This window comes from Salvelinus alpinus, chromosome 4 (assembly GCF_045679555.1).
Source record: "Salvelinus alpinus chromosome 4, SLU_Salpinus.1, whole genome shotgun sequence".
In the NCBI taxonomy this organism is placed as follows: Eukaryota; Metazoa; Chordata; class Actinopteri; order Salmoniformes; family Salmonidae; genus Salvelinus; species Salvelinus alpinus.
The window spans coordinates 45,667,403-45,683,717 of record NC_092089.1 but is presented as its reverse complement, the minus strand read 5'-3'; the positions used below and the strand labels follow the sequence as shown (position 1 = coordinate 45,683,717).

At 43.4% G+C, this 16,315-nt stretch overlaps 2 protein-coding genes across 5 annotated transcripts in view; one reads left to right on the top strand and one right to left on the bottom strand.

The window, feature by feature from the left end:
- The first annotated feature begins 4,240 nt into the window (after window positions 1-4,240).
- On the top strand, window positions 4,241-8,007 carry LOC139573709 (hyaluronan and proteoglycan link protein 2-like). 2 transcript variants are annotated; one of them, XM_071397480.1, is made up of 6 exons: window positions 4,241-4,486; window positions 4,648-4,752; window positions 4,989-5,345; window positions 5,525-5,641; window positions 5,761-5,943; window positions 7,242-8,007. In XM_071397480.1, the coding sequence occupies exons 2-6, from the start codon at window positions 4,674-4,676 to the stop codon at window positions 7,517-7,519; spliced, it is 1,014 nt and encodes a 337-aa protein (XP_071253581.1). In that variant the 5' UTR covers window positions 4,241-4,486; window positions 4,648-4,673; the 3' UTR covers window positions 7,520-8,007. The 2 variants fall into 2 exon arrangements, with proteins under 2 accessions (XP_071253581.1, XP_071253580.1); XM_071397479.1 differs by having other exon boundaries at window positions 4,242-4,486; window positions 4,654-4,752.
- Window positions 8,008-8,085: 78 nt separating this feature from the next.
- The window catches only part of LOC139573705 (brevican core protein-like), a 29,023-nt gene continuing 20,793 nt past the window's right edge, over window positions 8,086-16,315 (bottom strand). For all 3 annotated transcript variants that reach the window (XM_071397470.1, XM_071397472.1, XM_071397471.1), the window contains exons 8-14: window positions 13,080-14,345; window positions 11,000-11,107; window positions 10,710-10,868; window positions 10,081-10,163; window positions 9,672-9,816; window positions 9,381-9,563; window positions 8,086-9,228 (exon numbers count right to left, since the gene is read on the bottom strand). In XM_071397470.1, the coding sequence (XP_071253571.1) occupies window positions 9,101-9,228; window positions 9,381-9,563; window positions 9,672-9,816; window positions 10,081-10,163; window positions 10,710-10,868; window positions 11,000-11,107; window positions 13,080-14,345 (2,072 nt within the window). In that variant the 3' untranslated portion in view covers window positions 8,086-9,100. The remainder of the gene's footprint in view (window positions 9,229-9,380; window positions 9,564-9,671; window positions 9,817-10,080; window positions 10,164-10,709; window positions 10,869-10,999; window positions 11,108-13,079; window positions 14,346-16,315) is intronic.

Here is a 16,315-nt window from a genome sequence, read left to right as displayed (position 1 = left end):
GGTGAGAACCATGAGCCTCCTAGGTTTTGTATTGTCGTACCCAAAGGAGGACGGAAATTAGGTGTCCTCCAGCTACACCATGGTGCTACCCTACAGAGTGCTGTTGAAGCTACTGTAGAGCTTCATTGCAAAACAGTGTTTTAATCAATTAGTTGGTGATGTGAATATATTTAGTAGAGTTGTATCTAAAAATTATAACTTAACTTAATTTTTTATTTTTTTTTATTCACTGAGGATGATGGTCCTCCCCTTCCTCCTCTGAGAAGTCTCCACTAGCTGAAGCTTATTGTCTTGATCTCAAATTGGTAGGGGGCTGGCCCAAGTAGGTGAACATTTTGGAAAATGTCGCCACACAGCTTCCCGTAAACAGTCGCTTTCAAACGAAGGATTCTGTGGCTAATTTAAGTAAGACAGTAATTCTGCTCATAGATTATGCATGTATGAACTGCACATTGACACATCCAGCCCAAAGCGGGAGGTTGTAAAATGACTTACTGATCACCAAAGTTCCGGACCATGTATTTAACTGGAGGGAAAGGGCCTCTTGCAAGTTGATAAAGACCTGTCAGAAATGCATGCCTTTGGCTTTGAAAAGCCTTCATGACCACGATGTGTGTGTCAAGCTTTCGTCAACACAGTCATGCACTGGTGATCCCAGTAAACTGATACTACATAAGGGCTTCAGGGCTGGTAGGCCAAACCTGCTCTTTATCATTCTTTCTTATCTATGATATAGGCGAAGAAAAGGTCATTCAAAAGCTCTAGCTCAACTGACACCCAAAAATATGAAATGTCATGTTAACGTTGTGGACAATAGGTTTACAGACTATATTTTAAATAAATGTGTAATACTACATCTCTTCACACTTCTAGAAGTGATGCGCTAAATGACACTAAAATGTCTAGTTAGGTATAGAAAACAAGTTACCTTTTTACTGTACATCCATTCATTCATGGGTAGTTAGCGTACACTAAATAAGTAATGCGGTTCTGTCTGAGTATGTGTAGCCCATCTATCTGATGCTGTCTGGTCAGAAAGAGTATGACGTTTTTCCGCCCGCAGCATTGAATGCAAGGGAAGCCAGAAAGCCAGTTTGGATTTGGCTTCAAACCAATCACATCAGAAGCCAAACGTCATTGACAGAAATAACTTGAATTGTTGCATTTGCATCTAGCTAGCTAAAGTTAGCCCTTTCCCAAATTAGCCATGGATGGAGATAGGGATTTGGACTTGTGGTTTTATTAAATTATCCGTACCGGCCAATGATTATAACGGCGATTCTGATCCAACCCTAAATTCATACAATGAGAGGATGGAAGTTCAACATGTAGGTAGACGTAGTAGGCTAATGTTATTAATTAACTAGCCTGGCACATCATTGCCCATGAAAGGAAGTTAGGCTAGCGATGAAGCATTTTAGCCAGGTAGCCTAGGACAACAAAAACTAAAATCGTGTACTGTATGACAGAGTCATAGATTGTTTCTGCAACATGAAAGAGGAGGATGGCATTGTGTGTAGCCCATGTACACTGTCTCAGTGTGTGTAGCCCATATATCTGATGCTGTCTGGACAAAAAGAGCATGACATGTTGACGCCGTAGCATTAGATTGATTGATGCCAGCAATCATTTGGCCTCCTTTAATAAAACAAATTTAAGATAATTTGCCAATTAGTGCTGAGCTGAGCTCAACTGTGGGTTGTCCTGGTGCATCAAAACGACCCCCAATGGAGGCCAGTTTGGATTTAGCTTCACCCCAGTCAAATCTCACCCTAAGCAAAATGTAATTTTAGTTTCTGGTCTTCTTGTGTTGATGTCCTGCAGTAGCTATCGGCCCTTTCCTAATCCATGGATGGAGATGGGGATTTGGACTTGTGGTTTTGACTTAATTCTCTGTACAGGCCAATGATTATGATGCGATTCTGATGTAACCATAAATGAATATGCTGTGCAACTTGCCTGAGAAGATTGAGAAGTTCAATATGTAGCCTCGATGTAGCCTAGCCCTTTTAGGCTCAAAATTAACTAGCTAGCTAACTTAGCTGGTCAATTTCTGGCTTGGCTTGGCTTCCTCAGTGATTTTACCCACACGCCGCCACTGAACGGTACCTCGGTAACGGTACCCCCTGTATATAGCCTCGTTATTGTTATTTTATTATGTTACTTTTTATAATTTTTTACTGTAGTTTATTTGGTAAATGTTTACTTAACTATTTATTGAACTGCACTGTAAGGGCTTGGAAGTAAGCATTTCACAATAAGGTCTACAGTTGTATTCGGCGCATGTGACAAATACATTTTGATTTGACTTTGATTTGAACGGAAATAACAAAAACCAGCAAACACTCTGCCCTCCATGGAGTGAGTTTGACGCCCCTGATCTAACCCCTGAACTTAACTCAAATATATCAATAAGACCAACACATACAGTATGATAGAAAATAGATGGCGAGCTGGGGTCGAAGTACAGTGAGAGAGGGAGTGAGAGAAAGAGATAGAGTTGGATGCAAAGAGGGAGGGACAGAGACGGGACAGTTGTCACCTAAGCGTGTCCTGATGAATACTAATTGCTGTGAACTAAAGAGCCAGAAAGAGTTCCATTGATGGCTGAGCACAATGGAGAAGGGACAGGGGAAGCAGAGGATTTATATTATTTAATTTTCCCCTTCTCCTCGTGTTTGTATGCCAGCCCGCCGCCTGTTGTCTTTGGGGGGAAAGGAGACTGTGGCTCTCACAATGCAGCCCTTGTGTCTGGGGCCACAGGGGCAGAGTAAGCCAGGGCTCACACAGCTTCCTCCCTCCCTGCAAGATGGAAAGGTCCTCAGCGTACAGGCAGGCTTGCGATCAATAGGGTTTTGAGATGATCAATTGAGCTCACTGGCGTAGGGGAAACCCCAGTATCCCCCGCAAGGTGGGGGTGCCACGAGCTCTGGGTGCCCATGCGCCCATCATCTCACACCTACAGTATGTCTAAATTTTATTATATGTTTTGATAAATCATTTTGACAGTAACACTCCTTTTTAATGTCAACATGTAGCAAGCAAAGTGTTTTTGTTGTCAATCTACATTGGGCTGTTACATGGAAAATTCATTTTACAATCTGCAATGTTTGAATTTCCAACTTTAATTGCTGAACAAGTACATACAATATTGTCGCCAGCCATCATTCTAAATAGCAGCATTGTGACACCGTAGGCCTATAGCTTCGTGAAACATAAACGTTAGGCTTAACATGAGAAAATACAGACCAAATAAAAGTAAACATGAATCCATTAAAGCAAAGCTATAGGCCACTACAAGCATTAGCACCACATAATCTGATAGGCAGCCGTGTAAACGTCGCAATTTAAGAACCATGGACAGCGATCAGTAAGTAGTCTAAACTTCGTGAGTGGCTGACGCATAAGATTTTCTGAGGTCCAGAAGACTCCAACTTTTCTGGGGTCCAAAGAAACTGCGCTACGCCAGTGGTTGAGCTAGCAGTAGGTTACAACCTTGCTACTGAAGTCACAGCATGGACTAGCAACATGGTTACTTCCATGGGGATATGCCGCTGTTTTACCCATAGACAATACCAGGCTCAAAACTAAATATGTATAAATATCCCTTTCTCTAACTGTCTCTCTATTACATAAATACAGTAAACAGACACATTCTACTTTCAAACCCTTTGAAAACGGGCAACTCTTCCTCACTTCCTCTCACGTGTCCCTTATTGACAAGTAGAGGATAGAGGCAGAGAGAGACACAATGGCAGCCTGTCAGATCACATCCTCATTAACATCTGGAGCAGAAAGGAGAACAACCCTGTTTACACTGTCCACCATGGCCTGAGACATATGGTCTGAGAAAGAGAGGGGGGGGGGGCGAGGGAAGAAGGGAGATGGAGAGGGCGCTTGAAGAAGGGAGAGGAGGGTGAGGGAAGAAGGGAGAGGAGGGCGAGGGAAGAAGAGAGAGGAGGGCGAGGGAAGAAGGGAGAGTAGGGCGAGGGAAGAAGGGAGAGGAGGGCAAGGGAAGAAGAGAAAGAGAAAGGGAGAGGGAAGAAGGGACAGGGAAGAAGGGAGAGGAGGACGAGGGAAGAAGGGAGAGGAGGGCGAGGGAAGAAGGGAGAGGAGGGCAAGGGAAGAAGGGAGAGGAGGGCGAGGGAAGAAGGGAGAGGAGGGCGATGGAAGAAGGGAAAGAGAGAGAGAGAGAGAGAGAGAGAGAGAGAGAGAGAGAGAGAGAGAGAGAGAGAGAGAGAGAGAGAGAGAGAGAGAGAGAGAGGAGGGTGACCAAAGAAGGGAGAGAGAGACCTTGGAGGTCAAAGGGAGGAGAGAGGAGGGAGAGATTGCAGTGGCAGAAAGGGGCTCAGAGAAAAAGAAAGAAGATATTTTTGCTTCCAAACTATCCCACCAACGGTCATGTTTGGCTGAATAACCCTCAAAGGTGATCAGTCACCACTGTTTTGAAGAGAAAAATAAATCCTCATCTCATCAACTGCTGCAGGTTAGAGCTTTGGGATTTTCTTTTGGTGTCTGTTGATCTGTTTTGGTCCTCCTTAGGGGCAAATGTTCTATGTATAAAACTGTTCTTCTTAGTACATTCAAAAATGCTCTACCACACTATGTAACCATTATAAATCAGATAATGTTGTTATTCTATTGCAGGGACAGGGAGGGTGACTTGCTTCATTATGAACTGTGCTGCTATTTTGATACTAACCACAAGTTGTTTCAGTTGGACGTCTGCTATTTATCTCCCAAACAGACAAGGTATGTTTTATCATTTTCTGAGTATTAAAGGTATTTTAGCTTATGACAGGAGAGTATGCAGAATTGTATCCATCTATTGAATCTGTTCAATTTAGTTCATGAAGGCCACTAGCTATAGGTCAGTGACATTGCTTAATGATGACCACAGAATAATTCTAACCCAATGTAATGTATGAGACTTTCATTGTTGAATAATGGAGGAATAATCTACAAGGAAGCTGTTTTAATTCCCTCAGCAACAAAGAAATTGAAGTATCTGCTTGAGCCACCTGTTTATGCCGAAGTAACCAGCCCTCGGGGAGGAAATGCCACTTTGCCATGTGTACTGAGATTCAAACCAAGCCATTACAAGGTGAAATGGACAAAACTGGAACCACTTCGTCATGGAAGCGAGAACATTGTCATGATCACAAACGGCTCAGCCCACAAACCCTATGGCCTGCTTGGGCCACGGGCCTCGCTCCGTAAGGCTCATGCCATGGATGCCTCACTACGACTCAGCAACCTGGAACTAGAAGACGATGGTAGATATCGCTGTGAGCTGATCAACGGTATCAAGGATGAGAGTGTCGTCATTACATTGGGGATAGAAGGTACATTTTGATGATTCTTGTAACCTTTCTAAACATTTCAAATGTTGTAAAGAAACCGTATCGCTTGCTATTCAGACAAAAATATATTTGGAGAAAAAAAAGGCAAATCAGACAAAGTTTTTGATATGTTGTGTGACTTAACATCAACATAAAAAGAGACAACTTCTATTTACTTTTAGGGATGGTGTTTCCATATCAGAGCAAAAACGGCCGCTACAAATTCACCTACCAGGAAGCTAAGGAGGCCTGTGTTGAACAGGATGGCACATTGGCCACATTCAAGCAGCTATACAGAGGTATTCAATATTCAATCAGTAAAACATTGACAGTTTACTCTGTAACTTTGCTGATGCCATAGAGGTTTATGTAAGGCTAACTTTCACTAAGTAAACAGTAACACATTCTCATTGTGTAGCCTGGACAGAGGGTCTGGATTGGTGCAACGCGGGATGGCTCATCGATGGGAGAGTCTGCTACCCCATCCTGCACCCACGAGCAGAATGTGGGGGGGAGCTGCTGCCTGGCATTCGCAGCTATGGCCCCCGGGACAGGATCCGGGACCACTTTGATGCCTTCTGTTTCACCTCTAGAACAACAGGTCAGCTGAATGGGTTTAGGTGCTTTGTGAAGCTGTCAAATAGCAATGTCAGTACAGTCTTTATGTGCCAAATTAGTTCCACCCCTTTTAATTCGGGATGCTGCTTATTGAAAATGAATAAAAGGAGTTCAATTGGATTTGGGCGATGTGGTACATTTAAAAATAGTCTGGAACCAACATATTAATCAAACATTAATAAGGATGCAATTATGTTATAGTATTGGCAAAAGACTGTGTTCAGAACAGTCTTACGTTATTCTGACTGTAAACTTTCCATAGCAACAAGGTGACCTTTGGCGATACATAGGAGTGGGCTCGTTAATGGTCCTGAGTGGATGAGGATGGACAATAAAGGCTGTTGTTCAGACCCACTTGTAAACAAGTCCATCTGTGGGAAACTAGTTGCCCTTTAGTGACATTAGAACATACACTGTAATCGGAAAATAAAAACCTTAGTGGAAATGTTGAATTATAAAGACAGTGGGTGGTTTTACCATATAGCACGGTTCCCTAATAAGTTTACATTTTTAATTGTTGGACATAAAAGACTGTACATTTTAATTTAGGAAATATGTTTGAAAGTATCCCCACACATAATAGAGAGATATACAGGTATGTGATCGTATACAAATGTAAGAAAGGTTTGAAATGATTATGTTTCAGTCAAATGTTATATCTGGTTGGACTTCTTGCAGTCAATTTGCAGTCTACAAACTATTTGTAATTATTATAATTATTTAAAAAATCTGCGCTGAATCTAGTTGATGATCGCTGCCATATAGTGATGGATACAGCACCATACTTAACTTAAATAACAGTAATGATATTGTTGTGAGTGTCAACACTTCAGATCCAGAATGACTGAGACAACAAATTACTTCTAATGCTTTAGCACAGGGGTTATCAACTAGATTCAGCAGAGGGATGATTTTTTTCTTGAGCGGATGGTCAGGGTGCAGGGACATACTTACAAAGAATTTGTGAACTGCAACAATTGACAGCAAGAAGCCCAAACAGATATAACATTTGACTAAAACATAATCATTTTAAACCTTGCTTACATTTGTATATGATCACATATATACTGTACTTTGGAACAGATTTTCCAAATTTAAATCACTTGGAGCTGATTTGCTGATGTTTTTAGTCTTTTATGTCCAACAATAAAATTAAAAAAAGGCTCATACTTGGGGGGCCAAATAAAATCACCCGCAGGCCAAATTCAAACCACGGGCCGCCAGTTGGCGAACACTGCTTTAGCAGGTTAAAGAACCTGTATTCCCCTTCCTCTCTTCCAGGCTTTGTGTTCTTCGTTGGAGGGCCACTCACGTTTGGGGAGGCAGTGCAGGCATGTAGGGGTGAGGGAGGAGAGTTAGCTCTGGTTGGACAGCTCTATTCAGCCTGGCGTTTCCTGAGCTATGACCGCTGTAATGGAGGTTGGTTGAAGGACGGCAGTGTGCGTTTCCCTATCACCACCCCTAGAGCCCGCTGTGGCGGTATTCCCGAGGCTGGGGTGCGCACCTTTGGGTACCCCAACAAGATCCTGCGTCTCTATGGTGCCTACTGCTACAGGTAGCTTTCATGAGACCTGTAGCGTGTGGAGCCTACTTCCACTGACTTCATAGATCCAAGACGCTGCCATTGTGAAGACTACCAGTGACCCCTACAGGTTTCATTACGCTTTTCCGCAATACTACAATATGTTATTACAGGAAACCTCAAAGGTTTAACGCCTTTTTCCATGGGACACGTCAATAAAAGCCTGCCACTTTTATGAGCTTTACTGCTACAGGTAACAACTGCTGTACATGCTTTCCTGCGTTTGTGTAACATGCGTTTTGTGATCTTTGTTATCCAAGAAGCACTATTCTAATGTAACAGGATAGTTATTACACAATGACAAATTCCTAAAATGCTGTTGTTAGCTTCTTATCTGATGTAAGAGAGTGCGTGAATAGCAGAATGGGAGAGAGTATATGCATTGAGCATAACTTGTAATACAATAAAAGATCTTGAAAGTGTATTTGATCAATGGCATTAAAATATAATTCAAATGCAACTATATTCACATGGATAAATACATTGTAATCAATTCATTTTATGAGATTTTTTTTCCTCTATTCTCCAAAAACTCAGACTACATTACAAAATTAAGTTTTAATTAGTTTTACAATGACCTTTTTTCTTTCATAACAGGTTCATTATGTAATTGTGCAGTCACAAATGGGATTAACAATTAGCATTATTTGATTACTGTTAAACACTACCAACGTAAAGTAATACTTCCACTGGAACTAAGACAATGACGTCATTGATGCATGAAAACTAAAATACCATTGTGGACATTTTCACATGTTCTTCCTAGTATCTTAGTGATTACGTTTTAAAATAACAAACTTTGGATTCTGGCTATTTTCAAACCAAGTACTTTAAAGTGGATATTGGCTTCTAATATTGGGTCTAAAGTTTGTAAGACACCTGAAAAACAAAGCACCAGATAAGAGGACATGTTGAGAAAACATTTGGGGTTGTGGGAATTGAGAAGATATGAATTGATAAGGAGATTTTCTTATACAAAAGCATACAAAAGTGGAATTCTTAATTCTGTCTTTGTGGCAGAGAGTGGGAAAGTGGCTTCAGTTAATGTCAGACCAGCTGAGGTTGAGATTTAGGTTGCACTTTACTAAAACTCTCCATCAAAATCATACTGTATACCATCATAAACATGTCATAATATATGTTACTAGCAGTCAAATACAGTAATCCAACAGTGTCGTAGCACAGGTGGATATCAAAGTATTTCACTAGTCAACAATCACATGCAACAAACAAGCCCAATGATGGATGGGACATCTTCATTAAAGCTCATTCCAATGACAAACTGTACTGTGCAAATTTGATCCATTTCCTCTAATAGTGGCCTTATGTTGGGATGCACTCTTATTGTAAGTGCGATTGATAAAGTCTGTTGATGTTCTAAATGGGTTTATTCTGGAAAGAGCTGGTGACAGGAATGTGATGACTCGTTCTCAGGGAGAACATTTATTTTACAAGGCTCCACCTTGTTGGAGGGACAAGGTTGGACAGTCTTTGAGTGGAACATAAGATACCAGGGAAGGGGGCAGAGGGAAGGGGCATATTGAGTTTGATGAGCTTATTAGTTCCACTTGATGTCCCAGAACTCTGAAGTGGCTTTCTCCGTGGCTGTGTCCACCACCTCCACCCCCTCGTTCTGATAGGGTGGCATCGTGACCTTCTGCTCTTCCTCTGCTAAGTTGGTCAGGGCTGGAAAAACATAGCAGGTACATCATGTCATTATCACAGTGAGCACAAAATAACTTAAGCGAGTCATACAATGATAACATTAGAGACCTATCCCACACATCATACATTTATTTAGTTGTATGTCAGTCAATAGAATTAATGTCTGTCCTCACCAGGGTGACAGGTGATCAGAGCCTCCTCCCATTGGCCGTTGGATAGGCACTTAATGACGGGGTTCTGTGTCTGGAGGAATCCTTCTTCACAGTAGTAGCGCACCTTGGAGTTGGTCTCGTAGCGCAGACGCGACTTACCAAACACCTTGGCGTTGGCAATGACGGGGGGCTGGCCACAGAAAGCTGAACAGAAATAATGTGGTTAGGAGTGCAAATACATTAAAACTATACTGAGATATTGAGGACAACTTCTATGCTACACTACCGTGGTGGTTTTGGTTGTGTACTCACAGGTGCCCTTCTTGCAGGTGTAGGAGAGGTGGTAGTTACAGGGCACATCGCTCCAGCGCCCCCCGTCATGCCATACCATCACCACACAGTCCTCTCCAGACAGGAAGTAACTGTCAGGCTGGCTCCGGTACCAGTTCTCATACAACTGGCAGAGAAAGATGGGAAGTAGGATGAAGAAGTAGGGGAGTTTTAATAATGTTAGTTGACATTTAAAGTAGCTGAGAAGTAGTATGAGAAGCAGATCACATACCAGGAGGAGGTTATTTTTGCATCAGGTCTTACAAAACATAAGTGAGGATGTTCTGTATACCAATAGAATACAATCCCAGATGCACGTTCATGCAAATAACATTATGTTTATGGAGAACCTAGACATATTTCATGGGAACACAGACTATGTGAGATTTACCAGAGGATTCCCGTCAGACCAGCGGAAGTCTCCCTCTATGGTCCTGTCATTCAGTCCCGTCCACTGGTACTCTCTGTACATTTCTAAAGGGAAAGAGAGAGCGCACTGTAACTTTGGGCCTGCAAACACTCGCTCACTAGCAGGTAGGGGCCGGTGTCAGTCTACAGGCCATGGGAAACAACTAAGGAATGCTAGATAATCTCGTCCATTTTTCCAGACATAATATTAACACTGGCATCCAAGCCCTCCCATGTTTCATGGTAAAATGAGTGAATGGCAGGTAAGACATGAAAGAAGACAATGTTGCGTGTTCCCTGGACCATACAACCTTAAACAGTCAAAGCCATCTGCTTAAACAATTGTTTTTAGTTTACAAAACATTCCTCACAGATGGTACTGGGGTTACAGAGGGGTCATTACGCATTCAGTTTATGCATTTTGGGACTGTAAGTTCTGTTCACACTGAATAAAGCTATGACAAAGAGTTAAATTAACACATTTTCCCATTTAAATGATTGAATTACACCTTTTTAACAATCCACGGATGAGGGTTACACAGGTCAAGTTATGCAGAGCACTTGGAGCTGTCTGTTACAAGATCAAAGGACATGTTTTCAGGCCTGCTGTACCATTAATGTAGTCCTGTTCCTCAGGGGTCATGACCGAGATCAGGTGACCGCCACACATACGACAGTGCTGCTCTGCCACCTCCCAGCCCTGACGCTTGGTGAAATGTCGGTAACAGAAGCCCATGAACTTTTCCCAACCCGGCTCACACACCTCCAGGTCTGACCAACATGACGAAGAAGAGGTTAGATGCACACAGAGGAGACAAAAATATACATAAGGGGGAGCGATATGTTAATTGTTTTAACATTATCTTTGAGAAGAAAAAAAAACATGAAATCTGTTACTGTACCTGTCTGGCACATGTCTCCTCCATAGGTGGGCAAGCAAAGGCACTTGGTTGAAGACCCACTGTCGACACATGTTCCCCCGTTGGAACAAGGATTCTCTAGGCAGGCATCTGAGACAAAGGTAGGAGAGGACAAGCATTGGCACCAATGTAAATGCAGTAACAACACATCAAAAATATTTTTGGTGTGTGTGTTCCATTTTTGAATCCCCTCTAGAGTGTCACTGTAAAGGACAGATACGATGGGATCACTTTATTGTTGATTTACATGTGAATTTATTTGACTGCCACTGGAGGGAGCCATTATACCAACAGTACTCATCACCAGACTGACTGACTATAGGCCTACAGTGGCCTGAGTGTTCAGTTTACAGAAAATTGAATGTTGACCTATTCAAGCCCCTGTGCTGAGGAAATTTTAGACATAAGTGACCTTTTCAAATGTTTTCAGCACATACGCTTCCATGCTCTTTTTTACCATGCCATTTTGTTAATGCCCACATGCAGCCTTTTACATTTTATTTTTAAATCATCACTGTATGTCTAATAAATCACAGTGTTTATTTCATGAAAATAAGTCCCTGAGTCTCCTTTTGCCATTGAAATGCTCAGTATGATCGTGTGAGCGTGTTGATACAAATTGAAATATATTTACATATACAGCCCAGCTTGGCGGATAGGATTGTCTAGACCAGGGGTGGGAAACTCCAGTCCTCAAGGGCCTGATTGGTGTCACACCTTTTCTCCATCCCTAGCAAACACAGCTGATTAATCAAATTGCATTCTAAACAGAAGATCATGATTAGGTGATTATTGGGGTCAGGTGTGTTAGCTGGGGCTGGGGCAAAACTGTGACACCAATCAGGCCCTTGAGGACTGGAATTGCCCACCCCTGGTCTAGACTCTAGAGCCCCTTCAAAGTAAGAGGATACATATGCAAATACAAGATGACTGGTCATTGGTCAGAATAATCAGATCAGATTGTGATGTTATGCTGTGGGCCAAAAACTCCCTCCCACCTGAACAGGCTGAAATTCTAGTTTTTGTTTTCTTCTTCAAAAAGCTCTTCCACTAAAAGGGAATTATCATAATTTTTACAATTTCAGAGTGTTATTTCGACCTCATAGTGTGGAAATATCATTACAAAAAACAGGAAATCATGTTTTGACTGCACTGCCCCTTTATTTATTTTTGTTTTGGCTCTGCACTCCAGCACTTTTAATTTCTACAATGAATATGAGCTTAAAGTGCAGACTTTCAGCTTTAATGTAAGGGTATTTTCATCAATATAGGATGAACTTACAGCACTTTCTGTAGATTGTCCCCCCATTTTAGGCAACCAAAAGTATTTGGACAAATTCACTTGTGTATTAAAGTAGTTGAAAGTTTAGTATTTGGTCCCATATTCCTAGCACGCAATGACTAAATACAATACATCAAGCTTGTGACCCTACAAACTTGTTGGATGCATTTGTTTTGGTTGAGTTTCAGATTATTTTGTGCCCAATACAAATGAATGGTAAATAACATATTGTGTCATTTTGGAGTCACTTTTTTTGGGGGGGGGGTATGTTATCTATGTCTGTAACTTTCTCAGTCATCATCATTCACGATTCATTCATGATTATCCATAATCATGGAAGCATCCACATTAATGTAGAAGTTTTTAGAATTTCATAGTCATTGCATCATTTCAAATCCAAGTTGGCGGAGTAGAGCCAAAACAAAAACTAAAAATGTCACTGTCCGAATACCTTTGGAGCTCACTGTATATTATGTTCCCAATCCTTTGCTGCTATGAACAGAGACAGCTCCTCCTGCTGTGTGTTTACCTCCAACAGAAACAATGATAATCCCCTTCTTTTGCTGAGTCAGTTGTTTACTCTGACTGCCATGTGAATGCATTTAAAAAAAAAACGTTCTAATGACTAAGCAGAGTGGGGGAGGCATGAGACCATAAAATAAATACAAGAGTCAAGTGAGTAATTTAAGGTGAGGTATATTGTAGAAAGTATGCAATTATGATTTGCATTAACACACGCATTCAAATAATTGTCATGGTTTGAGTTACATTGAACGTTACCTGAAATGTTCCCAAATCTTGGAGTAGTAGGAGTGGTAATCAGTTTCTCCTCATCAACGTCCTCTGGATATAGGGGTGCTGCCGTCGTAGTCTGGTCATCGTAGTCCTCTGTGGTGGGCGTCGGGCTGGGGGTCTCCTCGGGCTCCTCAGTGAGTGGAGTGATGGAGTCAGGGTCCTCAGTGACTGAGGTCTCCCCACTGTACTCCAGATTTGCATCGGCCCGGGACTCCTGGGGTACGGTGGGGGAGGACAGGGGGGTCTGGGACAAGTCAGAGAGCAGCGTGATCTCCATATCAGTAGAGGGCGCATCTGTGCTCGACTCAGGCTCGCTTTCATCTGTGCTATTGACAGTTGTGCCATTGATGGGAGTGACAGTTTCATTCATGTATGGGACTTCTGGTTCAAGGATCCCTGAGACTTCTCCAGATTCATCAGATTCAGAGTGCTCCTCGTCTGATCCTGATCCTAAGCCGGACTCCACTCCCTCTTGGCCACTCACCTCTTGGTCACTGTCCTCATCTCCACTCACCTTCAGACCACTCTCCTTGCCTCCACTCGCCTCCTGACCACTCTCCTCGTCTCCACTCGCCTCCTGACCACTCTCCTCGTCTCCACTCGCCTCCTGACCACTCTCCTCGTCTCCACTCGCCTCCTGACCACTCTTCTCGTCTCCACTCGCCTCCTGACCACTCTTATCATCTCCATTCACCTCCTGACCACTCTCCTTGTCTCCCCTCGCCTCCTGACCACTCTCCTCTTCTCCACTCACCTCCTGACCATTCTCCTCATCTCTACTCCCCTCCACACCAGAAGCTGTCTCTGGGGTAGTAGTTTCGACTACTTCTGGGATTTCCCCCAACCCCTCTCGCTCCACCTTATCCAGCCCTTCCTCCAGGGGATCAAACCCAGATGGAACGCTGGATTCTGGGATGAAGGTTATGAAGTCACCTGGGGAGCTGGCCTCTGCTTCCACGGAACGCTGGGTCGGGGGGGAATAGGTTATAGGTATGGGGGATGTCAAAAGGGTAACGTCAAGCATTCCCTCATGGACCCCAGAGGCTTCACTAGAGTCAGTGTCATAAATAACTCTAAGGACTTTGTCAGTTGGAACTGAACCCAGGTCAGTGTGCTCATCCTGGTCAGTGGAACCCATGGAAACTTCTGGTAATGAGTCCACTGTGCCTCCTGCTTCTTGCTCCACATGGTCATCTAGGGTAGAGGAGTCGGGTGACGTGACACCAGACTGCTCCTGAGTGGGGTCATAAGCTGCCAGGAAACAGATCACAAACATTATTCAAGCCTACAGTTAGTGTAATCCTGTCCACACTTGAGTGTTCAGCTCTTAATTTAAAAAAAATGTAGCACACATTACATATGCACAAATGTTTTATGTAATTTAATAAAGTCTTCTGGTCAGGCTCCGTAGACGGGCACATCGCCCACCGCTCCCGAGTATACTACTTGCCAATGTCCAGTCTCTTGACAGCAAGGTAGACGAAATCCGAGCAAGGGTTGCCTTCCAGAGAGACATCAGAGATTGCAACATTCTCTGCTTCACGGAAACATGGCTCACTTGGGATACTTTATCAGAGTCGGTACAGCCACCTGGTTTCTTCACGCATCGCGCCGACAGAAACAAACATCTCTCTGGTAAGAAGAAGGGCGGGGGTGTATGCCTCATGATTAACGAGTCGTGGTGTGATCATAACAACATACAGGAACTCAAGTCCTTTCGTTCACCTGACCTAGAATTCCTTACAATCAAATGCCGACTGCATTATCTACCAAGATAATGCTCTTTGATTATAATCACAGTCATCTATATCCCCCCCAAGCAGACACCTCGACGGCCCTGAAAGAACTTCATTGGACTCTATGTAAACTGGAAACCACATATCCCGAGGCTGCATTTATTGTAGCTGGGGATTTTAACAAGGCTAATCTGAAAATAAGGCTCCCTAAATTTTTATCAGCATATCGAATGCGCAACCCGGGCTGGCAAAATCCTGGATCATTGTTACTCTAACTTCCGCGACGCATACAAAGCCCTCCCTCGCCCTCCTTTCGGCAAATCTGACCACGACACCATTTTGTGGCTCCCAGCCTATAGACAGGAACTAAAACAGGAAACGCCCGAGCTCAGGCCTGTTCAACGCTGGTCCGACCAGTCTGATTCCACGCTTCAAGATTGCTTTGATCACGTGGACTGGGATATGTTCCGGATAGCGTCGAACAACAACATTGATATATACGCTGATTCGGTGAGCGAGTTTATTAGCAAGTGCATCGGTGATGTTGTACCCACGGCAACTATTAAAACCTTCCCCAACCAGAAACCGTGGATTGATGGCAGCATTCGCGCAAAACTGAAAGCGCGAACCACTGCTTTTAATCAGGGCAAAGCGACCAGAAACATGACCGAATACAAACAGTGTAGCTATTCCCTCCGCAAGGCAATCAAACAAGCTAAGCGTCAGTATAGAGACAAAGTAGAGTCGCAATTCAACGGCTCAGACACAAGAGGTATGTTGCAGGGTCTACAGTCAATCACGGACTACAAAAAGAAAACCAGCCCCATCGCGGACCCCGATGTCTTGCTCCCAGACAAACTAAACAGCTTCTTTGCTCGCTTTGAGGACAATACAGTGCCACCGACACGGCCCGCTACCAAAACCTGCGGGCTCTCCTTCACCGCAGCCAATGTGAGTAAAACATTTAAACGTGTTAACCCTCGCAAGGCTGCCGGCCCAGACGGCATCCCTAGCCGCGTCCTCAGAGCATGCGCAGACCAGCTGGATGGTGTGTTTACGGACATATTCAATCAATCCCTATCCCAGTCTGCTGTTCCCACATGCTTCAAGAGGGCCACCATTGTTCCTGTTCCCAAGAAATCTAAGGTAACTGAGCTAAATGACTATCGCCCCGTAGCACTCACTTCCATCATCATGAAGTGCTTTGAGAGAATAGTCAAGGATCATATCACCTCCACCCTGCCTGACACCCTAGACCCACTCCAATTTGCTTACCGCCCCAATAGGTCCACAGACGACGCAATTGCAATCACACTGCACACTGCCCTAACCTATCTGGACAAGAGGAATACCTATGTAAGAATGCTGTTCATCGACTACAGCTCAGCCTTTAATACCATAGTACCCTCCAAACTCGTCATTAAGCTCGAGACCCTGGGTCTCGACCCCGCCCTGTGCAACTGGGTCCTGGACTTTCTGACGGGA

What these genes read in the sequence shown, in the direction of transcription:
- LOC139573709 (XM_071397480.1), top strand. Translation starts at nt 4,674, where the DNA reads ATGAACTGTGCTGCTATTTTGATACTAACCACAAGTTGTTTCAGTTGG. An exon ending in CATTACATTGGGGATAGAAG is followed by an intron (nt 5,346 to 5,524) that starts GTACATTTTGAT and finishes ATTTACTTTTAG; the next exon opens with GGATGGTGTTTCCATATCAG. An exon ending in ATTCAAGCAGCTATACAGAG is followed by an intron (nt 5,642 to 5,760) that starts GTATTCAATATT and finishes CTCATTGTGTAG; the next exon opens with CCTGGACAGAGGGTCTGGAT.